This window comes from Struthio camelus, chromosome 7 (assembly GCF_040807025.1).
Source record: "Struthio camelus isolate bStrCam1 chromosome 7, bStrCam1.hap1, whole genome shotgun sequence".
NCBI lineage: Eukaryota > Metazoa > Chordata > Aves > Struthioniformes > Struthionidae > Struthio > Struthio camelus.
The window spans coordinates 5,817,652-5,843,185 of NC_090948.1; the positions used below are offsets into that span (position 1 = coordinate 5,817,652).

General features: G+C 39.6%; 1 protein-coding gene across 2 annotated transcripts in view; it reads right to left on the reverse strand.

The window, feature by feature from the left end:
* Positions 1 to 25,534, reverse strand: part of TACC2 (transforming acidic coiled-coil containing protein 2) — a 133,408-nt gene that overhangs the window by 2,155 nt on the left and 105,719 nt on the right. The window contains exons 13-21 of one of the 2 annotated variants that reach the window (XM_068951525.1): positions 25,191 to 25,252; positions 24,248 to 24,363; positions 23,309 to 23,480; positions 21,733 to 21,873; positions 13,694 to 13,837; positions 12,727 to 12,803; positions 8,008 to 8,051; positions 1,547 to 1,707; positions 863 to 969 (exon numbers count right to left, since the gene is read on the reverse strand). In XM_068951525.1, the coding sequence (XP_068807626.1) occupies positions 863 to 969; positions 1,547 to 1,707; positions 8,008 to 8,051; positions 12,727 to 12,803; positions 13,694 to 13,837; positions 21,733 to 21,873; positions 23,309 to 23,480; positions 24,248 to 24,363; positions 25,191 to 25,252 (1,024 nt within the window). The remainder of the gene's footprint in view (positions 1 to 862; positions 970 to 1,546; positions 1,708 to 8,007; positions 8,052 to 12,726; positions 12,804 to 13,693; positions 13,838 to 21,732; positions 21,874 to 23,308; positions 23,481 to 24,247; positions 24,364 to 25,190; positions 25,253 to 25,534) is intronic. The other variant, XM_068951526.1, reaches the window with a different exon arrangement.

Sequence of the window (25,534 nt, forward strand, 5' to 3'; positions counted from 1 at the left end):
CAGTTTTTACAGACTAGATCCACAGCTGGGAAGTGAATCCAAGTGTCACTTCATTTTAGGCACTGATCAATCTCAGTGACATTACGGAGACATCTCTTGGGTCAAGGGGACTGTAACGCGAGTTCTGAATGTTAACCCCCAGAAATGCTTGCTCGGGCATTACAGCAGGGAAGCATAAAAAGTGTGTGGGGGGGGTGGGGGGAAGCAACCAGAGCTGCCTGTCTTAAGCCACAATCAGATGTTCACTCCTTACGGTAGCTTAAGGAGTAACTATCCAGGCGGAGCTGGCACAATCTTTCATGCAACTATTCCTCATCGCCCTCAGCGCACAGTTGGCTGATCTAGTTTCATCTAGCTTAGATAGCCGGTATTAACAGAGGCCACCTGACTGATTCTGCACTGAAACAGTTGAACAGCACTTCCATGATCTGTTCCGCTGATTGACGTAGGGACATTGGTAAAGCACAGGGGCAATAACAAAGCTCTAGGGGCAGCAATATTAGCTGCAGATACAAATATCTGAGCAGAGCCCTCCATAGCTGCATAAACCTAGCTAACGGCTTCTTTCTTGATCTTCCCTGGAAATTAAACAAACATGAAGATATTCGATAAAGGCAAAAATTAAAGGCACTCTATACGGCCCCTTCTTGGAGAACCCTTTCAATATGACAATAATTCTTTTTTTCAATTATGCTTAGGAGCTGGAAGAAACAGCAGCACAATACACAAATTCTCATTAGGGCGTTTCATTCCACCTTCCACCACCGAGTGTTTCTGCTCTGCGTATTAAAGGAGCAATGTCAGCAGGCAAGAATTTTCCTGCAGCACAAACTCCCACCAAGACATGTGTACAACCAATTACCTGTCCAGTTTTTCTTCAGCGTGAATTTTGAGTGCTTGATACCTCTGTTCTTCTTTCTTTACTCGTGATAAATACTCTTGGGCACATTTCTTTAACACTTCTTCATTCTTAAATGAAAAGATTACATTACATTTAATTCAAGAGATTGAAGTGTGTGACAAGCACCCACTTGTGGAAGTCACACAACTATTTTAAGGGATGCAGTCTTACGCTGACACCCCCACACAGAGGCCATCTGAAGCAATACTATACAATGCAGAAAGCTTTACAATACTTCTTTTCGCATTTGGTATCTGCATGGAATTTGTCTAAGGATTACATTACGCACTTTACACGTGACCCCTGACCAGAGGAATTTACATACTACATTTAACAGAACTCTCAGTCTGAAAGCCAGCCCTGATACGTGCTAAAGTCCTCCAGTTATGCGACTTTTATTGGAAATGTAGTGTCATGTACAGGAGCAAGTTACTCTTGGGCAAAACCTCAACCTTTCTAGAGTTATTCCAAAAACAAATACCAACCTGCGCTGATGTTCTCCCTCCCTGCCACACACCGCAGGCTAACGTAGTAAATCAGACTCACGACTAGAAACAATGACCTGCCGTCTTGTATCGTTACACCGCTACGTGACAGCCTGCTGTGCTTTGCTCTTTAAAGGAGGGGGACTTTAACGTGACTTACCTTCCGAAACCCCTCCAACACTTCTTTCATTTTTTCGTATCTCCTGAAAAGATCTGCCAGTGATTTCTCTACTGAGTTCAGATCTGCTAAAGCTTGTTCCTTCTCCACTATAAGCTGCTGAACAGTATGATGGGACACAGACTTCTCTCTCTGTTCATCCTCTGTTAGAAAGAAAAAGGGGAGGAAGCAATTTTCAGAAGGATAATAGTAATAAGAACACTGACTGATTTAGTTCTCATCTATAGCTTCTACTACACTGTGCTATCTATTGTATATTAGTAAGTTTGCAGAGGATCTGGAAAAGTCAACATTATACAAAGACACAGTCCTGTTTTGGAAAAATGTTTCTAGTTTTAGTGGTATGTAATTATTCTGATGTTGGGAAAAAATGTGAACACATCTTCATACTGATGATTTATTTCACTTTGAACTTAGCTGTTCCCACGAAAGAAGGAGATGTTGGATTTTCCCTGTTTGCCTGAAGAGGCAATAGCTGAAGGAAACAACGTTTCTTCATATTACTAGCATAGGAAATAAACTATTTGCCATTTCTGATATGCGTTTGTCATCACCTGGCATCTCGTCTCATTTTAATTTAATCCAACTCAAATTGTCCCCTTGCAAAAACAGTGTTTGCAAAACTTTTTTTTTGGGGGGGAGTACTGTAGGAAAGTGCCAGAAAGGAAATCTAACATTAGACAGACTTTCTAAGTTCTGGTTTGCAGAAAATACAACATCTTTTGAGCTTCTCCTCTGTATAATTATAACTGAAGCGCAGAGGGTGGGGAGAACAAAACAGTAATCCAAAGCTGTACACAAGAACACTCTTTTCCAATGACCTAGGTAATGGCCTAGTAATAAATCAGCACACCGTTATAATACTAGAAGAAAACGTCTAACGTTGTCTAACAAAACGCTCGTCCTTTGTATCCTATAAGGTAATTGTGTCCATGTTTTAAGGACTACCTGGAATGAAATTGAACTGAAAACAAATCCACAAAAATTGGCAGTTTTATACTAATTACTGTTTTCCTATGTCTGCGCTGGAATTGAAAATAAGGTGAGAAGTTCTCCCATGTAAAAAGTATGGTACATTTTAGAATGTGCAACTTCTCATTTAAATTGACATTTCACCCAACTGTATTTTGAAGTACTCCGACAAGAGTTTAGCTCTTCGTTTGAATTGAAGCCTTCGTTTGGGGGGTGTGTGGGGGGGGGAACCGTTTCATAGCATCGGTCAGCTCTGAAACGCGAGTTAATACTGCGACTTCCCAAACCGAGATTCATCTTTTTTGCTTTTGGACCTTCGGTTTCTTTATACGCTTTTTTGCTGAGGGTGACACGCGGCACTTCCGACGCCGTGCGCCAGCGCGGAGGTGTTGTGCCTCCGCTCGCCCGCTGGCAGCCCTGCGCGACAAACGGCGCCGAGCCACAGCCTCATTTTGCCCTACAACGTGGGCAAGACCGAAAGAACCAGAAAAGTTCGCAGGACCTACGCCGGCGTCTGCAGCGCTGCAAGCTGCAACAGCAGTTAGCGCAGCAGGTTGTAAAGTACAACAGGAAGCTGTAGGTTACTGCTAAACGAACACCTCTGAGAGGGCAGAGCCGAGAAGCGCAGAGCCCTTGTAATGCCATTTCGCTTTGACAGCGTTTGCAAACATCCCCCCATGCGTTCTTTCCTATTTTGACCTTTGGGGACTTTGAGTCCCCCCAAGAAGAGAAACCATCGTGATTTATCATCCTTCCTTTATTTTCCCAAATCTGCGAAGCTGTCACTTCACCTTCCAGCAAAATACTTGCTTAAGCATGCTGGAGATTAGGAGCTATATAGGAGCTTAATTCTAGAGCGCTTACGGACAGGATCCTATTCTTTGGCAAAACTCCATGCAGGAGAAAGGATCCATTCACATGATCAAGTAATGCATTTACATGTATTTAACGTGACAACTCCAGGGAATCCACATCTGCTTTATCTCGGAGATTATTGTCCTTGGTATTTCAGCAATTTCCTTCTTGTTTATTTCTAAGGTGATCTGAAAAGTTTGCAACTCATGACTAACTCCCTCACAACTATAGAAAAATTTGCTCTTTTCCTCTCAGGGCATCAAGGGACCCTTTTGTCTACTGAGCTGGACCAGAGCCCTCAGAAACTCATCCCCAGCCCCACTGCAATGACCACTCAGGAATCAGAGGCAAGCGATACTTCTTCCTCTCCCATGCAATGCATGCTCTCTCTGCATATCCACGGGTTGGGGAGAGGCCTGTGGCCCTCCCTAGACTCCAAAGGAAAAGAGGAATTCATATCGGAGAAGCAAGAGAAAGTTTCCAGTGTGTGCTAGAAAAGGTGCATCTCTGACAGTTTCAGGATCAACAGTTCAGAGACATTTAGAGCCAAAGTTGTCATATACTACAAAAACCAAACCGGCATATGGCTGGAGTAGGGCTAGCAGATCTATCAGAGAGTTTCCAAAACTATGATTTAGCTTTAACCAAAGTGCTGCTCAGGAGAACTGTGCTGATAATGTCTGCCAATCAAACCTTCGTTAAGCAGTTACAGATATTCATTTCTAAAGACGTTTATGAGTATGAGATTATGTAATTAAAAGATTTTAATTAAATGCTTCCACGTCTGTGGCAAACGCTGCCCGTGGCAGACCAACAATAGTAACAGTATGCTCAGGAATAACATTTACATTGACAGCATCAGATCACCACCACAAGGCGAGCAGATCTGCTTTCAGCCTCAGCTAAGTAAGTACTGCTTATATTACTTAATGGGAATGCAGCAAATGGAGAATAAAAGCCAAAGAAAAGAAAAATGCATAATGCTGGTGTGAAAGTTGGTGAGAAGCTTTACTTACCAGGCTTGCCTGTTTGTTTTTGCAAGCAAATAGCAAGAAGCAACAAAATGGAAGCAAAATAGAAAATCAGGAATCGTTAGGAAAGCAGAAAATAAGTAATGCAACAACCTGTAACGCACAAAGCATAATACCTCTTTTTCTTCACAACGAGAATTTAATAACGTCTTTAAGCTTACAAGTACATGGACACATTTTTAACGGAAAAAAAAATACCAACGTTTCAAACCCAACAATGAAAAGTAAACGCAGAAGAGGGATTTTGGAAGGGAACTGTGGATGACTACGGCTGAGGTGTGCATTGGGCCTGGTACAGCGAACACGGGGCTTAGGCAGGCTCTGTTGTTACACAGGGCAGCAGTGCCGTTCGTTGGTGAGCTGCAAAACTCAGGTGAGAGCCAGCACGCGCAGAGCAGGCTAGCCTGGAAAAGCTGGGCAGCACGGCCTCCCCCCCTCCCCGCAGCACAAACAAGAACGTGTTTGTTAGGGGCTGAAGCAGATGTAAGCAGAAAGGAAAAATAAATTAAGCCATCAGTAAAAATATATGCAAAGAGCCGCTACAAGGGACGTATACACTGACAGCTTGCAAGCTCAGGCTGTACAGAGTACTAACTGTATGAGCTAAGTTGGGTAATACTCATTTCTATACATATATGACGGCAAATACCTGCCACAGCCCTGGAAATCAATGAAAATTACTGTTCACAATGCATGTTTTCAATGCTTTTATATGCAACACATACACAATCAGATATTATTAATAGGTAATATTTTCAACATTCATTATATAAACACATGACAACCTATAAAAAGCTGAACAGGACCTATCAACCAAACTGAATATGCCTTAAGAGGATTCTTGAAATAGGTTCAGCTGTAATGACCTTTTAACAGAGGGCTTTATAAATAGCTCAGAAGGTTTAAATCATAAACAGGAATAGTACAGGCATTTCTTTTGCTGAAGTGCATATTTTGCTTTAAAGATATTATTGCGATAATAATTCAGGAAAGGCTATATGCAAACAGCACGTAGCCAGTTATTTTTCCCCTACAATGCAGCATTTGGGTGAATGAATTCTTTTATCAAAAGGGATGGCAACTTACAACAGAAGATAGGAGAAAGTGGAATAATTAGATCATGAACTTTTAATTAAATGTCAGAAAAGCTGACCTGCATTTAACATATTACCGCATGGCAAAATTTTTGTACTTCTCTAATTAGCTGATGCTTTCTACGTGACTGTTATTGTTCCAGTTCTTTTCAAAATGGACAGCAAATTACACTACTTATAGCCATTGCACTTAAAAACTTGCTACAGACCAGCTGGCAGACTAGAAGAGGTGCCAGTTGCTACTCTGAATTTGAAGTTTAAATATTTTCCTATTTCCTCGGTGGTCAGAGGTCCAACGCTTTAATTATCCTTGATTTCTTTGCAATAAGAGGAAATGACAATTTGTAGAATTTTACTACGGATGCACGGCTGTCCCTGTGCCGCAGGACCCCAATTCTGTACTTTCTTGTTACACCATGGTGTCACAATATTAATTTTTTTTTTAAATCTATTTCTCAATAATAGAATTTGAATTTGTAATTGAAAAGAAACTTCTGTTGATAACTATATATGTATGCTTAGGAGGAAAGGACAGGTCCTGTACTAGTCCACATGCACGGCAGGTGAAGCTGAAAAACTCCCTAAGTTGTTCCCAGGGAGCTAACCGCAGGGCAGATTTGGGGCACTGTTCTTCTGTCTACAGGCTGAAAACTCTGAACTGAAACTCTGAATTACTGAAATAAATCACCTGACGACAGAAAAAGTTGTCAAACAGGAAACCGTTTCTCAAATGTAAGAGAGAAGAGTGAAATTACATGTGGAAGACTGGGACCCTGCCTCTGCTGCATTCGGTAATTCCCATGACTGTGTACAAAGCCACACCGGAGAGCATCCTGTGGAAAATCTGAGGAATCAAGTTCTTTGCACACTCTGATCACTCCTATTTTAACACTTGCATGATGAGAATCACAGCAATTATGTCAGAAATTAGTTAGATTAGCTCAATTTTACATACAAAAGGTAATGGAGGCACAACACTGCAGAGAATGAAGCCAGGAGATGAATACCTATTTCTAAGTTATTTTTACCTTTACATGAAAGGAGGCTGAGGTGTCTCCTAAGGACTGTGAAATACAGAAAGGCAGCAAAAGCACCGGACAGTCAAATAACTTCCCCCCACTCTCTTTAGGCAGAAATAAGCAAGTTTGCTACAAACATGTAAACCCAACTCAAGTGTTAAAAGGAAAAAAATGCTTTAAAAGCAACCAAAAGTTTGCGGGTCATGCACTATTGCCTGTGCTTAAGGGGAGGGAATTTTAACCAACTACCAAACTACATACATATTATAGGTTGATAGTTGTGATAAAAATCCTTCCTTGTTATAAAATCTTTTAGACAGATGCACATACACCATTTGTATTCCCGGTACACTGCAATCTCTGTGACAGTTCTCTCAGAGGAGTAATACTTTTTTATTTTTTAATAAACACTGTACAGAAGTCCTGGATCCATCATACAGTCTGTACTCACGGATGATATCATTAGCTAGACTAGCCTTTCTCCTGCATCTCACATCCCAGAATTAACCAGTGTGTATCTCACTCCTAGTGGCCTTCAGGACTATTTCATTGTTCTATACCCCTTAACTCACGCTTGTCTAGATGAGCTTGGTTCCACCGTTCTCATCAGCTACGGCTTCTTTTCCTGCTTTCCCCGGTCATTTGGCCATAACGAACTATTCAGTCATAAGCCCCGCTGGGAGATCACACCAGCTGAAGCAGTACAGGGCAGCACAAGGCAATGGGAGCTTTCTATAGCAAGACTAAGAAAAAGAGCTTCTGAAGCTTTCTAAGGAATCTTTAAAATTGTATCCCAGGGGCCAGGCCTTCAACACCAAGAAAGCATAGGAGTACTGCAACCTTTGTTTCTGGAAAGTATTGCAAGTAGCATGTTTTATTTGTGAGGCATCCTGTTAGTAAAAGGCATTTTTAAAACATTGTGAGGCAAAAAATTCTGTAATTTAGATCTTAAAGTCAGTAAATAACTGGGAAGGTGGATTGGCTGCTCACAGTCTATCAGCTAGGATTGGAGTTAATCTAGGTTTTAGCCCGACCGATATACTTAACACAGATAATCCCCGTTGTTATAAAGAGCTAAGTTTGGTATCCCCCATTAAAAACACAGTGGCGAGCAGGTAACTAAAAGGTTCTTACGTCATTTAAATTTATCTCCCAGAGATACCCATGAATTTGGTGCAAAGCATTCGAACGTGTTGCCTATGGGATAGTTTGCTTTGCTGCAAAAGGAAGAGCTCTAACCTTTCTGTATTACCTTGACTGCCTTGGGGTCTACCTCCTGTAAAATGAAACACTAGGCTTTTCATCATAACCTAGCAGCATACACTTGTGTCCTCAGATGTATTCACAATTCCCAGCAGCATCAGGAAGGTGTACGAGCATCAAAATGAAGCCCACATACTTAAATCATGTTTCTCTGCTCCCTTCAGAAAATCAGAGTGCAGAATAGCGTCTTTCGTAATAGAAACACCTACCTATCATCTGAGCAATCGTCTTCTCATATTCTGAAACTATTTTCCTATAAGAGGAAAAAAAAAGAAAAGCTTTTGGCAAACATTACAATTGCTAATGCTTACTTAAAAAAATAACGCTACTTAATAACTGAACTGTGTCATTATAAAAGGGATACAGATCCACTTCACACTTCCATATGCTTTTTATAACCTGAGTAACAAATACAACTGACAGTTTAAAAGGTGATTCTGATTTTTAATTCCCTGTGAATTAACACATAGATGGGGGGAGGGAAGAGGAAATGCTTTGAAACAAACTATTTTATTTAAAACATGCCCAAATTGCATTACCAATCATGATTTAAATATAAACATAATCACGTTGAACTAATTTAAGAGTTGTGTAGAGTCCGATTTTTCCATTATTTTCTTCCCTTCCCTCTTCATTCTTTTATTGATTTGTGTTTGTTTATTTTGAATATAAACTTCAAGAAAAGTTATAATTGGCAGCAAAAGGTAAACCTAACAGGAATATAGCTGACTCTCACCCAAAAAATATCTACCTAATCCATTCTCCAAATGGGAAGAAACGATCCATTAGCACTTAAGAGAACAAGACCAAAACAGCCAGTTAGGTAGCACAATGTCCATCGTGTCCTATTTTTGCAAATCTGTTTTGAAACAGGGGCTGCAAAATGTTAATTTTAAGCCTATTTTATGTCCCATACTCACGTTAGGCTTTGAATTTCTCTCTTGAAAAGAGGTTAGCCAAAATAAGCAGATTAAAAGTGATTTAGAAAGACGATCCATCCTCTTCCAGAGCCAAATAAAGCTAATGAAATGAGACTAGCTTGATATGTACTTTGATTTGTGAGTCACATTGGACAGTCCACAAAAAACAAAATTACCACACACTTCATCTGAAGTAGATATTCAGGATAACCCGCTACTATTTTAATATATCTTTTTGAAGTCCTAGCTTGCTTTTGCTTGCTGCATCTTAGCTAAGTCTGCTGCAATCAGTCAGGTTACAGAAAGGATGTGCAAAAATTCTGAAACAAGTCGGTAATGAATGGGGAGAGCAGAGGAGCTTCCAAAAACAACTGCAGTAAACTCCAACGCTTCCTATGTGAAATCTGCATCCAGACCAGACCATGGAAATGCCTGAGAAGGCTACCTTCCACACAGGTGAGTAGTGGTGTCCTACTTGCCCTCATCCTCCGGAGCACTCAGCACAGCAGAGTGCTTACATCTGTGTATCCTGCTGACCCCAATAAGGCTCCAGGTAAAAACAACAATTTGTGGGATTGGGGCCAAAGGCAATGTGGTCACATGTTGTGCTATCTGTTGGAAAGTAGGGCAGAGATCTGCACAAACTGCACAGCTTCACTGCATCTCCAGTGGCTGGCTCCGGTGAGGATTTGCTGCTCAGAAATTAAAAAAAAAAAAAAGAAAAAGAAAAAGAAAAAGCCTGTTGTAAGCAACAATAATTTTAAAGCTGTGTTATAACCTTATAACACCAGTCATCCTTCAGGAAATTTTAATCACTTTTAGAAAAGGAAGCCAAGGACTCTTAGCAATGAACACGGTATTAAACACTGTGCTCTAATATTACAGAACTTCCCAGCCTAGACTACACCATTTGGCAGGAAAGTGAAATAATATTATCTATTTCTTATTTTTGCCAACTTAACATTGTTCAGTCCGTATCACATTCTTTGCGTTATCCAGTTGTATGAATAATGTGGTAGATATTCTATAAACTTGGATGTTACGATATCCCATTGATTCTAATAATCCTCAATTTGGAAAGCAAGGTAGTAAAGTAGCTAATCCTAGCTCTCCTCACGCATCGGTAAGTGAATTTGGTTCTTGCTCTAGATTCATGTCAAAAGGCTCTTTCAATTGAGCAGCCTAAACGTGGGTCGTTATAGCTGGGGAACCAAAAGATGCCCCCTCCTTTTTGTGAGAGCACATCTTAATCCTAGCTTGACATGCCACATAGCCCTACCTTGATATTTCAGACTTTCAGCCTATTTTTCAGCTTCCCATGATATTGCAAGTCATAAAAACAGAGAATCTCAAGAGGTCATCTGCTCAACTTCCAACACTGAGGCATAATGAATCAGACATCCAAATATCTTGCCTGCCTCTGTTTGTACCCTTAAATTATGGTATAGTCCACCATTGTTTATCTTAATGTATATATATTACATTATTATGGCTCCTCATCTTGTCCGCTGCTTTCTGAATTTCCTCCACTCTAATGTTTTTCTGGAACTTAACTGAATATTGGATAATCCAGGTACAGTATGCAAGACTTAAATTAAGGAGCATTGCTTCTCTTTCTGTGGAAAGTGATGCTTTTACGTATGCAACTCAAGATAACCCCTGCCTCTCCCCCTACTCTTTTCTAATAATTACATGGCTTTTAACTGCTGCAGCTCTAACTTACCATATGTGATCTATTCCAACATTTAATCTTCCAACAGCAATCTTCCTTGGTAGGCATATGCGTATTTTATTATTTTGTGACGGTATTAGCCAAATTTTTTCCCATGCATGGGAAAGGCGTACATGGAAAATTTGGCTTGGATAAGATGACTTTTTCAAACTAATTTTTTTTTTTTTTTTTTTTACTGAGAATGCAGACATACAAACAAGTTGCTGTGAGGAAAGGGAAGGTATATATCTACAGTGCGTCAGCTACTCTGTGTTGCTGCTTGCTCTTTCACGAGGGAACAAGCAACTTCTGGTACTGCTCGTGCACACAGACAGTTTCTGCAGAACAGACCACGGACTGCATTTGACTGTGTGCTGCACTCTGAGACTTTCCTTTCCGAATTTCAAATTTCTTTATTTCTTATTTTGCTTCTTAGGTGGGACTGCAGCAGCAACTTTCCATTTCCCCTCATTATTCGTTTGAGTGCGCTACGCCAGGTTTTTATTTCCTTTCCCAAGTACAGCACAAGAGAGAGGAGAGAAATCAGCTGGGCACCGAGAGATGGTGACTCAAAGAAATAAGGTGGCTGTCCCTGCCTTTTCCAAATGCTTTGGCTCAAGCTCTGCACTGCCTCTATTCAAATCCACCACGTGTGACTCTTGGCATCCATACTTTGGCTTCTGCACCACAATTTCCTTTTACCTTCATTCCACAAATACCGTTTCCCTGGATATCATCAGGAATTGCATACACAGGCTATCACTTGATACAACTCACTGGCTTTAGCTTTAAAATACCTGTTGAGATATTTAATCTTGGGAGGAAGAAGCTGGAGCCAGAACAGAAGCGATTCTGAAGAAAATTCAGTCTCAGAAGTTACTGTAGAAATTTTTTCTTAAAGGAAGGACTCTAAAATGACGCGACAATTCTCTTTTGTTTATGAGTTTGCGTCTGAAGGTAGGAAATAATAAAGACTTTAAAGACGCCATAAAATATTTTTATAAAGTCTCTTTCTATTATTGGTGACTTTCTCAGATTCAGATTAACGAGCAGGTCAAGCTCATCTGTATGTCATTCTCATAGTATTATCACCGTAAGAGAAGGAGGACATTTTGCATACAGCTGAAACTGAACGGGAAGCTATACCGCTTCTCACTATATCTACTACAGTGACTTTAGAAACTACCTTCTTTGTCACCCCTGAGAGTAGTAGAATCTGGGCTGGGAAGGAAGATCAAACCAGTTATGGTCCAGTATACAGATATTTAATGTAGTAAAGACAGGTTACCAAGGAGAAATAAAATACATTAAAATAACAGATATAACCAGAAAAAACTGAAAAGCTCAGCTCTCAGAAGGATCAGCAAAATCCAAGGTAAATATTCATTAACCAAAATCATGCTTAATAAATTTAATAATTTTTAAAAAATAGCCCAAAGGAAAGACCAGCTGACCACTGTGAGACTGTAAGCTAATTCCTGTGGAAGGCCGAGAGAAAAAGGTCTTTGGCACCTCTGTGATAACAAAGGGATAAGAAGAAAATTACAATAGGACAAAAAGTCAACGGATCTGCATGAGAACACAATTGTTGGTGTGCAGAACAGTTCCAGTTCCTATCCTTATATTTTCAAGAAAACAGAGAATTCTCCTTGAAGGTCAACTCTGAGAGGTCAGAGTGGTGGTTCTGTGGTAAGTAATTTCCTACTGGTAATTGGGTTTTTGTCCTTTACAGACTGGCATAGTGAACGATGCACAGGGGCTATTCAGTTTCAATTTATCAGTTAGAGCTGCGTCAATATTGTTGAAGAAACTGTACAATATAATCCCCTGGAGGGAGCTTGTACCATTCACACCTATTTACAAGCCTTCACATGCTTTCTTCTGTTGGCAAAACTATTTGTGGAAAGTGATTTTTAAATTAATACATGCATAACTCCGCCAGCTCTGCGGGCAGACTCATTCAGTCAGGCCACAGAAACAACACCACGCACAACCCTCGCGGCAATTCACAAGTGAGGAGCGCAGCACCACCAGGAGGGAATTCTTCCTGTACCTAGATTAAGATCCCATATCTCAGTGCTTTGAGGACAGAAATGAGATTAGCAATAAGTTTTCAATGATTACCCCGAACAAAAGTGAATTTTGACCACCATGCATAACAAAGCATGAGTTTTGGATCAATCCAAAGCCTGCAGCTAAAAAATAACGATTTTCAGCTAACCAATACAGTTCTACAAGCATTGTATGAGGCTCAAAGGAGCCTCTCTGTCAGTATGACCAGTGACATGTTAACACACCTCATTTCCATCACTTCCCTTCTGCTTTCTTCATATTTCTCTTTCCACTCAGCTACTTCTCTTTCCTTGGCCACAATCTGAAACAAAGGAAGTAAAGAAAAACAGGTAAAAACAAGCATTCCATTAACAAGAAACTTGAACCAGTAAGTGTACAACTTCTCATTTAACATCCACTTCTAACAACAGGGATACAGATTTTAAATGCAGATATAAGCATCCACAAAGAATTTTTCTGTTTCAATCTGTAAGACCCAAGTAAAAAATTTTGGATGCAGAACCATACTCGTGTTCCCCAAAACTAACTTAGGAAAGCAGTTGCAATGCTATTGTTTTGTTTTTCACCCCTGATTATAACAGGACACTGTAAAGAAATACTTTATTTCTCTATAAGTGGTGTGCTATTCTGTCTGATTTGACCTGGACCAAACCTTGGAATTCTTTTGTACACAGTTCTTGAATTAGGTCTCATGACTCGTCCTGCAAGGGGATCTACTGTTCCCGCATGCATATGTAGAGCAGAGCACACACCAAATCTTATCCCCAAAGGACCACACTCCTTTTTGCCCCTTTCCTTCACAACTTTTATCACACAGTTGAAGATACTCTAACACTAGATTGGAGAAATATTATTAAGAACTAGACTAATATTGCCTGCCGTTTTGCGAAATACCTATTTTTAGCATCTTATAACGTTTATAAAATTATATACCGATGTCAAAGTGCATGGAGTACAGGTGAGACTAAAGACGATACAGATTTCTGTCACATAACGCTTGATTTTCATTTACCTTAAATAAATAAAACTTACAGTGTAGCACTTTTTGCTTTGGTAGACTCTAGCAGGGCTTGACAATAGTTTCAAGAATAGTGCAAGTGTTCATTATTGTGACTGATTCGGGCAAAAACAGGAAAGTAATATACCACAAAGGCAAATATGCTTCCTTTTCTAGATTCTAAAGAAAATTACCTCTGCTCTGGCGAGTCGTAGCGCAGAGTCCAAGTCTTGCTGCGGGTAGAGAAGACTTGCGGTGCTTTCTGCCTCTGAGGTGCTGATCCGGGAGTAGAGTGCACTTTTAGAGATGGAAACATCTGCTGGGATGGCAGATTCTCTCTGTGTTTGGGTTTTTTTTTTTTTAATACAAAGAAGTGAAGCATTAAATATATGTTTTACTAATATGTTTTCTGGGTGTAGTGCTAGGCACCAGGGTTTTGAGCTAGGACTAGAATCCTGTTCACTACTAAATTTTAACAACATTGATGAGAAAACTTGAATCTAACAATCAGAAAAGATACATTTAAGATCTACGGAAAGCATCAGGACAGTCATATTACCCTTATGGAGAGAAGATAAAGACAGAACTTTGTTCCCAATGTTTTAGGGTCAGATATTAGAAAAGTTAGCAATTGAAATAGCAATTTCATAAAAACACACACAAGAAAAGCACTTGAGGAGAGAAAATTAGAATTAGAGGCAGAGAGCTTGTTAAAGCCATTCTGCTTCCATAGAACAATAGATAACATCACATGAACAGGAGCAAAAAGATATCTCACCCTCTTGGTTCTGACCTGTCAACATACTGTATCTATCATAAATAATATTTCATAACAAGTGCGACTATTGAGGTGATGTTACTGCCCTCCAGTATTTAGCATGCAATTAGTAAGTTAAATTAGGTTTTATTTGCAGTTGCCAATTTTACTCATGTCAGTGGTCCAGATTAAGTCAAGAGGCAAGCAGCACGTGAAATGAGGGAGACAGATAGAAAAATAAAAAGGTTATGTGAAACTCAGATATATTGCCCTGTAAATAACACTCCAGAAACAAACAACTCAATTTAAGGTACATTAAAATTTGGGAGATTATAAAAGACAATTAGGGAGACGCTAAAAAATGTTTTTTTGTTCCACACCGCGTGCAGAACTACAATCTGGATTTGTATGCTTTCACACTTTAGCAGCACTCTTTCCCCTGCACAGTACATCATAGCGCCTCTTCCATGCGCTTTTCCCCCTAAAGACGACCCCAGGTTAATATATACACCCTTGCAGCTATACCTCCCTTTGTCCCCTACCTACCCTTTGTGTGTACTCATCAACCAGCCAATACATGCATGCTGCCTGCCTGTCTGGGTACTGCCTCTGGCTCTCTCCTCAGCTTCTGGTGAGTTAAAAAATAATTTCAGGGGTCAAGGTGACCATATCCCTATCGTTGGGATTTAATGTTCCACTCCCCTGTTAAACATCCATGTAATCAGCTACAGGAATCCAAATTACTGGGGATGAGGAGGAGAAGTGAAGACAGTACACAGGTGATTGCAACCACCTAAACTGCTTCCTTACAATACCTGGAGGTATTGCAAGGCCTGGAAGAATGAAAGGCTGTACTGTAAGGCTGGAGAATGAAACTGTCACCAAAAGATAAAACAAATTGCTTTATAAAGAAGAGGAGAAAATTCTCATAGAAATCAAATGGGATAAAAGGTTAACAGCAACAGGCACCTTTATGAGCTCTGTTATGTTTCCAGGTTTCTGAGAACAGAAGTGGGATTCCCTCAGACTGCAGGATGCTGCAATCCACATGATAACAACACACAAACACAGGTCAGATCATCCTTGGGTACTTCCACAATCCAGACATAGGCTGCCACCTCCATTTCACAGGAATCAGAAGGCTGAGGGACTGGTTCAGGCCACCCAACTGCCCTGGTCTGGCTTTGCTCTGACATCGCTGAAAATCATCTACACTTTGTGTGTCTTGATGAAAGCCCGCAACAACTGAATTGTCCTTTCCTCCATCTCTCAAGAACCCTTGGGGAGCACAGCGGCAGGAAGACTGACTTGGCCCTGGCCAGGGACATGCTCTTCCTCACTCAACCCCGGACAGCGCGATGTGCTCTTGGCCCCAACTTCTGCATCAAGCAGAACAGCCTCTGCCTGGTGACAGGTCTTGTCCATTCATTTTACTGACTACTTAAAAACCCAGAAGTTGGTCTCCAGAGGCCTGGTCATCCACAGCCCTGTGCAATTCTTTCCATTCATCCAGAGAACTGTATAAAGTCAGACTTCCATGACCAGTCTGGTTTAGCAGGATTTTATGGTTGTTTAGCACTAATGAGAAGTACAAGTTAAGATGGAAGGCTTATATCTGTGGAGAAACAGGGCACTATATTTATGATTCGCAGAGAGGTGGACTGCTATGTTGCCCTTGCACTTATTACGCATTTTCCTTTCTCATTGTCTTGATATGAAAATCCTTCCATCCAAGCAAATTTCATAGAAGAGAACTTATATCTGAGAACGGCTGAAATGCCTTGAATTTCTGTGACCTAAAAGAATACAAGATACTAGCACAGAACATTCAAGCACAAATATATATATATATATACACACCTATATATATATAAAAATATACATATACACACACACATAGAGCTGTGTGTGTGTGTGTGTGTCTCCCTTGCTGAGCCAGTCTCAAAACTGCATTCTAAACTACACATTTTAAATTCGAGTTGGTCATGTTTTTAATCTTCTAATTCTGTCCACCCGTGAAAGTGAGTAGATAATGTCTGAATCAAGGCTCAGCCCTTCTCTCCACAATGTGCACACAGACTTCATTAATTTCAACAGTACATTCCTTTGTACAGACACAGTTGAAGAAAACTTCAGATGTTATTCCATACATTATTCCCTTGTTCTCAATTCTCACATCTCTTAGAACAGAAAGGATCCAAAGCCAAGTTAATTTTTTGGCAATCCTTCCTGAGTTCTCACATCACACCTGACTGAAGAAACTATCTTAAAAGTTATATACAATGTTTTCTCTAGGAAAACACAAGACTAGATAGATGTTAGGGACTCCACATCTGTGGACAACATGAAGAAACCACACCAGCAGCAATGAAAGACTAGGCAAGTAAATTTAATTAGGGCAAGAATGAGCTAAACAGTACTTACAGAACATCACACTGCACGCGTATTTATACAAGGGGCTCACTAATTTGCTCCGCATTTGTTGTCCATTTTTAAACTTGGAAGTAATTTAAACCTTAGTTCTAGCATTTACAGAGCAGGCACACTCCTTCTCCTTTCTACGTTTGGCCGTGTGCACACAAAATAATGATCGATTCCAACATAATCATGAGGTGCTACCTGCTACCTCCGATCCAGTGGATTTGCCTACCTCAGCAAAAAGCACCACAAGATCTATCAAATTTACATAGCCTGCCTTCCTGAAAGTATCTCCCAATACATACTAACTATGCAGGAAAAAGTACATCTGGGACACAAGCTCAGATATCTATGTAATGCACATATACAAAAACACATGGTGCTATCCTCAGTGAAGGTAAAAACACTTAACTAGTAAAAAAGACTACTCCTGGCTAAATTCAGTATCCTAATTTCAAAAAACATACTTTATTTGCTCTTCAAAAAACAAAGCAAGAAAAACTTAGAGTTAAAAAAGAGCTATTAGATCATCAAAGCTGCCCTTGAAAGAAAAGCCATACTGCAGATCAATCTGGTGAATCGTATGTATCATATTTCAAAAGCCTCCTGGAGCTTAATTTGATGAATCTCCATTGCTGGAAACTATTAATTGTGGTAAAAGAAACACAAATGTCCTTTAAGCTGATACAAAAACATTTGTTTCTGCCAGTCTAATGACAATATCTAAGAAGAATATTTAAACTGTTTAACACATTCGAGTGCATTTTTTAAAAATGTAATTAGGTTAGCCAGGTGTTGAGCACTATGTTTTTCTAGCTCTGGCCTGCATTTGAGTAAATTGTACCAAAGAATAGTATTAATAAAATGCAAAGCAACTTAAAATTTCCAAAAAAAATCCAAAAAAAATTCCAGAAAAATTTCCAAAATTTTGGGGGGATTTTATTTCAAAAACAGTTTTACACAGCTCCAAGATGACGTACAAATGAGCAAGTTATTTCCTGCCTCCAAACATTCCTGTCATTAGAAGACAAATAACCTGATCAATAGAATGATGATATTGCCCCACATACCTCTGTCAATGCTTTAAGTTCCACACTAAACTGCTGAGAAGGTAAGCAGTTAATTGAGGAAGTAATACACATACGGATTTATAAGTCACTGAACCTCACAGAAAGATTACGGAGTCTGCAGGGGAAATACAACTAAATGTAGGTCATTGCAATCTTAGTGTAAATATTAAAGAATCCAGTGCATTTCTTCTTCTCTTCCCAGAATTCTTTACAGAAACCAGATATTTGCTCAGAACGAGACTAAATGCATAGTGATTAATCAGCTACAGTTATCTTGCTTCAAGGTCAAAGTCAAAGAAAACAGAGAAGGGCATTACAATGAAAGTGAAAAATAGTTCTCATATTGTTTAGAGGAAAAAGTATTTAGCCCTGTTGAAAAACAGCTTGCTCTTTACAAGCACTCAAATACCATTTGGCTGCAAATCAAATAATCTAATCTTTTAACTAATGTGTGTGCAGGCAGGTCAATGGCGGTGTAACAAGACCTAGTAATGCTTGCAACTATATTCAAGAGCAAATAAAATCCAGGTGTAAGCTCTGCATGCAAAGTTTTACTACAAAAAAAATAGTATACCTTTTTGAAGCAAATACACCTACCTATCTTACTACTAGGAACTCTCCAAAGAAGAGATGCACTCTAATTCCATTCCTGCCCGTATCTTTCTTTTCAGTTTCTCTCCTTTACTGGGATCTAATTTCCATACCACAACTCTACATTATCTCAATATCTGTAGAGAAAGGCCGACATAGACCCTATTAGCCTCATATTGAAGTTTCATCCAAAAAAATTGGTAACAGGACATACTAGTGCGGACTGTTCAACCCAGTAGTGTTAATTAATCTTAAAACTGGAAGACTGTAATCTTTGCAAACGTAAAAATAGAGGACTCGCCCTCCTGTTGTTGAAGTCCATGACAACAAGCTTGGGAGCGGCCAAATAACTTCCCTCTATCTGAAAAGAATAAACCTCATTCTTAGCCACGGTACTAGCAGAAAATACTTCAATTAATCTCAATTTTCATGTGACATAATTTGCCATAACAAGTGATTTTGTTTCTATTTAGCATCCTATGTTTATTATCCATCCTGTAATGGTTTAGCAAATGTTTAATGTAATTATACAACATCAAGGAAATAACTATGGCCAGCCATCCAGAAGGGAATCCTGCCCATCAAATTAGAATTTAACTCACTGCAGTTATCTGGTGGGCCCCCAGAATCTTTCCTGGGTAACACACAGGGGTTCACACACATATCAATCTACTTTCTTCTGTTTAAGACAGAACAATCAAATAAGTTTCTGAATTTTTAACTTTCTTAAATCTCTGCTGTACTGGCTAGTGCCAAGAATACAGATATCTACCGGAAGTTGTTTGTATAATCGGTAAAGAGCATCTAGATATAATTACATGTTCCATCTCAAGTTTTCTGACGCTGGAAAGCCTGACTGCTGCACATTACAGCAAAGAGCTGAGAGGACAAGGAGGGGAATGATCCTACCTCGCCCTTTTCTGACACCGACCACTCAAGACAACAGAGCACAGGGAGAGTCACACACATTAATACGCAAACAGGAAAATGGTATTTATTTTTTTCAGTCCTTTCTCTTTGTTCTTTCTACTCCTAATTAGAAAAATGAGCTCAGTTTCCACTGACGAGAACAGCACCGTTTTCTTGATTAAAAAAAAAAAAAAAAAAGATTATGGCCATATACTTAAAAACATCCATAAATCTGTAAGGAATGAGCTCATTTTGTTAAGTATATACATACCATGGAAACGGCTAGCTCACGGGCTATTTAAGATAAGAACAGTAAGTCAAACATAATCGAATCATTCATCATTTTTTAGTTCAAAGTACAGTTGATCTAAAAAAAAAACAACTTTATGAACCAGCTACTTCTGTATGTGTGACCTGGTTGATCTTTAAGGCACCAAGAGATCTACTTTATAACCAGTCCAAAGGTAGTTATTGTGCAAGGAACTACTACTCAAACATTAAGATGATAAAGGACCAGGTAAAAGGTTTGCCACTAACTTATTAATGGCCAGCATAACAAGAGAAAGGTCACTGGTGAACGTTATGTCAGAAATGCATTCTCCTCATTTGGAATAAAATATTTCATTGCATCAGGATGCTGCCAAAGTCAACACTGTGTTGATACCATGTCCCAAGAAAGCCACTAATACTTATTGGCTTTTGACTTTTTTGTTAGAAATACCATAAAAGGCATCATAAACTGGCTAACCATCAAATGCACTATATCAGAGCTACCATTTTAGTCCAGTTCAAAACAGAGCGAGGACCACGTGCATCCTGAAGCAGTGTCACACTGACACTGGAGAGGCACTAGCCAGCACGCTGCAGAAGCAGCAATTAAAAAAAAAGCTTTAGATCTTATGAATGAAGTCACTTTGTGTTGGGGAGGCTACTTTCCCTGCGAGCTCTAGAGCTCTTCCAAAACCTCTGCAGTGCCATTCTTTAGGAGCCCAAAGTCGGGTGGCGATTGAACTTGTCACTTCCTGAGTATCAAGATGTCAGATTTCAATCTGAAGTGACCAGGAAAAGGCAAAATGCCCCGCTGGCCAAAATCTGTATCATCTCTGTAAGAAGTACGTTTGGTACCTGTTCTGCCATCACACATTTTAGGACAAAAGTTGTTGTTAAGTAAAAACTGAATGGCCATCTAACTGCAGAATGTGACTGTCTCTTGTGATAGGCACATGCCTGCTTCTTGCCTTCAAAGCTGCCTTTTCTGAAAAGGAACGTAGTGGTACTCCACGAACGGAGCAGGTGACAGCTTTTTTGTGAGCAGTACTGCTTTCAGCATGCGCTTTGGTGTCACAGACACTGAAGGTGCACACAGCTGCAAGCTGCGCTCGGAGAGGCTTAGTTACCTTATTGTTAAAGAAAAAGCAGCACTCTGCTTCTTAATCTGTGCACACTCACACACACATGGCAGGCATAAAACAGATACCTCGGCATCTAAGGAGCAGAAGGAAGACAGGGTAATCTGCCTGGCTAACTTCAGTGCTTCTATCCTCATTGCGGCAAACTCTAACTCCTCCTGTCAAGTGTTTGGTTGTGAGCAATCCACGGGAAAAAAATACATTAAGAACATACTGAAAATATTTAACACGTTCCAAAAAGGAAGGCTATATTTTAATGCATCGTGATGACAATTCCTGGATGACACACACACATCCCATGTTCCTCTCATGACGAGGACATCCGTACAAAACCCCAGGTTTCGGTTAGTTTTGAGGTAGGTATATACACAAAATGTTTATTAGGGACTAACAGCTCTTTGGGTAAAATAAATGTTTTCCTAAGTTAAAGTTGTTTTTCAGATTTTCTCTCATTTCGTTTTTACTTTACGTGAATTTATGCCAGCTACTGCTCTCACTTCAACCGTATCCTGCCATTTTGAAATTTGAATACGAATGGTCTAGAAAATATGTCCTGGCACACACAATTGCTCTGCAGAGGGATTTCCTTTTCCTAGGAGAAGCCACGCCAAATTCTACTTTAGACAATTTAGCAGAAAAACAAGACCCAATTTTCTTTTCACTCAGGTCTAGTATTGGTTTAACTTCATAGAGCAGAATTAGAGCCTAAGTCTCTGGAAATCACTCTGTGCATACCGAAGTACTAAGGCCAGGTGTCAGGATAACCCTCTACACTGGGCCCTGTGTTCAAGCTTAAAAGATTTTGCTTTATAAAGACTTTTACAAAACATACACATCTATGGTACTGGATAGTTGAAACTGTTTTATGTTTAACTTTATGTATGGTAATAATTAAATTAAAATCTCTGCGTCCCTTAAGTTCCTGAAAGGTTAAAATACTTTGGAAAGAATCAAATTATTATTTTGCTTCTCCATCCCCCTTCCCTTCCCCCTCACCCATTTCAGACAGGGTAAAGCATTCTCTACCTGTGTAGAGGAAGAAAGCAAGGAAAACTGACATTTACATTTCTGCTACAAACCTGAAGTTTCTGAGCAAATACTGGGGGGTTCTTTTCTGCTAAGTCAGGATCTAGATATTCAGGCTGATCACATATTGAGGTTTTCTTAGATATCCTATTGAGAAGAGCATCAGCAGAGACAAAGGAGTCTTCAGGAGATGTCTGAAGGGTAAGGAGGATATAGAATAAGTAACAGAGATTGCCCAAGCAGTTAAGGCCTAAAGTGACATATCTGTCTGCAAATTTTTGATTCCTAGTAATTTGACAGAGCACTAAAGATTCCTTTCAAAGGCAAGTGATTGATAGGTGTAAGAGATAAAAACATAAAGAATAATTATTCCTAATTTAAAAGCTGACTACATTTTGCAAGATAGGAACATGAACTAAGTGATAGTAAGACCTCCAAAGCAATGGTTCTCAAACCCTGGGTCACAGCTCATTCTTGATACTTCTACAACAGCTTTCAGACTAATACCATGAGTCGTGCTCAAACAATAGCTGATGCTCAGTTCAGGTATCTCTAAGGCAGTCCAAAAGCTTTGAATACCACCCAAACTGAGAGGAACCTCAGCAAGACTCTTCTCGCTTCTCTTCTTTCTCTGCAAAACCTTTTGCTGCTTGCAGGGGGTAAATTCAGTTATGTTCACCACGATAACACGACCAGGATACATACGTAACACGAAGGTGGACAGAATTAGAATGGTAAAAATATGACCTCTGGGATCTGAGTACCCAAGGTTCCGTTTGGTGAGAAAAGTCTTCAGGCTAACAAAAATGCTTTGTGAGACAACATCAACAGCATTGTTAAGCAACAAAAAGGTATGTAATTAAGCATAGTATTAAAGTGAGTTGCTTCTCATTTTGACTTTTTAGTAAATCATATATTGTCATACAGCTAAGCATGCTCAGCGCTGTAGGTATTTGTGAAACAAGTTAAAAAAGCAACAGCCTTGAGGGAATCAACATGAATTTGAGAACCAATGCTCTGAGGTCTGTACGCAGTACAGGCTGGAGGTAAGGAAGTGCTGACCACTAATTCAGATCCAATCCAGAGAAGCCACTGAAAAGGGTGATTTAACCGGAAGCTGGACTGAATTCTAACGATCAAGAAAGAAGTGAACTTTACATTTGCAGCATCAGAGGACATCAATATAGTTAACAGTTTATAAAAGAATTTGAAAGGTACCTGTTCATTACCACAAACCTTTGAAACCTACACCACATGTAAGAGAATAAATCCGTTCTGCAGTTTTATATAAAAATACCTATTTTATATACAAAACATCTCTAAAAATATTGGGTTAAAGCATAGCATAAAAAAGTCTTTAAGAAAAAAGCCCTTCAGAATATCTACTTGGAGCAAGCGACCACAACATTTTAAGCTATGGCAAGAATTCAGAAATGTCTTCTGAATTCCATCAGTGCTCTCTCAAACTACCTCCCTTATTTGGGTCCTGTCAACATGCTGCTACTAAGATCTTTAAGCACCACATTGAGTTTTTGCTGTGCTTGCAAGCTCTACCTGTGCTGTCTCTTGCATGACATGAGAACTTTCTACAGGAAAATGATTCCCAAACACTTATTATAAATTACTCACTATTTCAATGGTCTCCGAGGCTGTTCCTAGAGTCATGGGCTCTAGGTCTTTCTGCTTTGATTTGTCAGGGGACTGTAAGTGTGCTTCTTGACTGGCAGCTAGTACTCGGGAAGCTGGGTGTTGTATTTTCATTCCAGAGGATTGCTGGGCTTCAGGGTCTTCAAAACTCGACCTGAGGAAAGATTGCGTACGTACCTTCAGAGTGGAGTACAGGGCCGTCATAATCCTATTTCTGCTAACAACTAAGCAAGTCCTCCTCAAAACTTTCATGTGTTTATACAAACAAATTATTACAACTCAATTTTAAATCATTATATTTCATAACCCTTTCGAAATACCCTTTCAAAGCAGAGGTCATTTAAATAAACCCATTTCCATCAGAAAGGATGTGCACATGCCTTAAACGTTTCTCACTTGTCTTTTTACCCCGTTCGCATTGTGACCTAAATTTCTCCCAAGAAACAACTTTTACTGAGAACAGATGTCCTTAACAAGCACAATTTTTGAAAGTAAATACAACCCACACATCCTGCTCTTAAGAAGAGGATCCACTGTTCAGAAAATACAGCTTGGAAAGGCCAAGCGAAGAGTTGCAGTTAGATTTCTAGACTGAAATGAAAATGAGCGCAGTATCTGAGGAAAAAAACGTAATTAGGAAGCCACAGTCTAGTGAAACAGTTGCCACTGAGGCTTTATTAAATAAGAACATGAAGGAGAAATACATGTCCTTACTCCTCCCATTATACAATTTCTGCATCCCCTATTTCCTTTCTCCCTTCTATTCTCTATCATATGCGAACGCAGATGGGAATCTATTTTTAAACCAAAAATTTGGCAAAAGCAGAAGCAGGGAAAGGAAGAATTGTCTGCATGTATGCTCTGATGGTAACCCACGTCTCTGGAATCCTTTCGTTGCTGAATCTGCTTGCAGTGACATACCCTGAGCACGGCGTTGTGGAATCAGACAGTCTGACGGGAGGGGATTTGACTGGGCTCTCCTGCTGTGCATCAAACATTAAGTATAAAGATTGTTTCTTCGGGGTGCCATCGTCCTGCTGGCAACAGGAAAGGAGAGACTCGTTAACCAACTCAGCCATTCTCCATTAAGGCTAATTCTCTGCCTCAAGTGACCCGATGACTTGGCAAATAACTCATAATACAGGACAGTAACACAGTCTAAGAGATACTGAGATCCCTGTGAGGAATAAACAGTTACAGAACATCAGGTAAACAGCTCAGCCTTTGTAAACGGCTCTTCCTCTCCTACTTTAGAATTAATCAAATTTCTCATCCCGTCAGGCAGAAGGCATCTGTTGACTTAAAGTGTTACCAAAATACTCACTAAAATCAGCTTTGTTCTTATCAATTTGAGCACCCCACACACATGCCTAATTTTCCTAACTGCCACTGCAGATGTACACATATTAGACCTAATAAACCTATCAAATCAATTAAACAGAAGTGAGGTAAAACCACTGATAACGTACAGTACTGTATTCCATATTTTATATTCATTCTGTATTCGCTCCATCATTTTCTCAGAAAAATTTCACTTTTTTTTTTTTTAAATACCTCAGTAGCTGATGTAGACAGCTCTGAACTCTACGCTGCAGGGAACAGCGATCTGCTTTTAATCTCCAAAAAGAACTACTATGATCCCAGTTAAAAAATAAAATAATAAAATGGAACAAACTCTACGGAATTTAGGACAACAAAGCACATGCAATTTACTCCAGTTATGCCAATTTAAAGGAACTGGATTTACAGATCTGCTGCAGGCACACTATAATTAATTTAAGGAGTAGTGAGGCTGATGGCATTATCAAGACAGTACATTATAACAAGAGAATGCAAATGAGCAGAAATGGAAGTGAGAACTTACAGGCACAGAGGAACCGATTTTCTCCATATATTCTATTTCATAGGAGTTGCCATATTCCAGTTCTGCAACAGAAACAAAAAAGAGCCATTATATATGTGCCGTGAAATGATTTTTGCATCAGTAAATGAGATCTCATCTCATTTACAAGGGTCATTTACAAGGGTTACCCCCGTTCTGAAATCTGAATCTCGATGCTTTTCTACGAGACATTAAAAATAAGATATACAGCGAGACAGCACAAGCTGTACTCTGCACTGATTTTCAACGATGAACGTATGACACATTTCAGGCAAATTCATTTGCATGAAAAATTCCAGCTTTATCAATGTACTCTGTCCAAGATT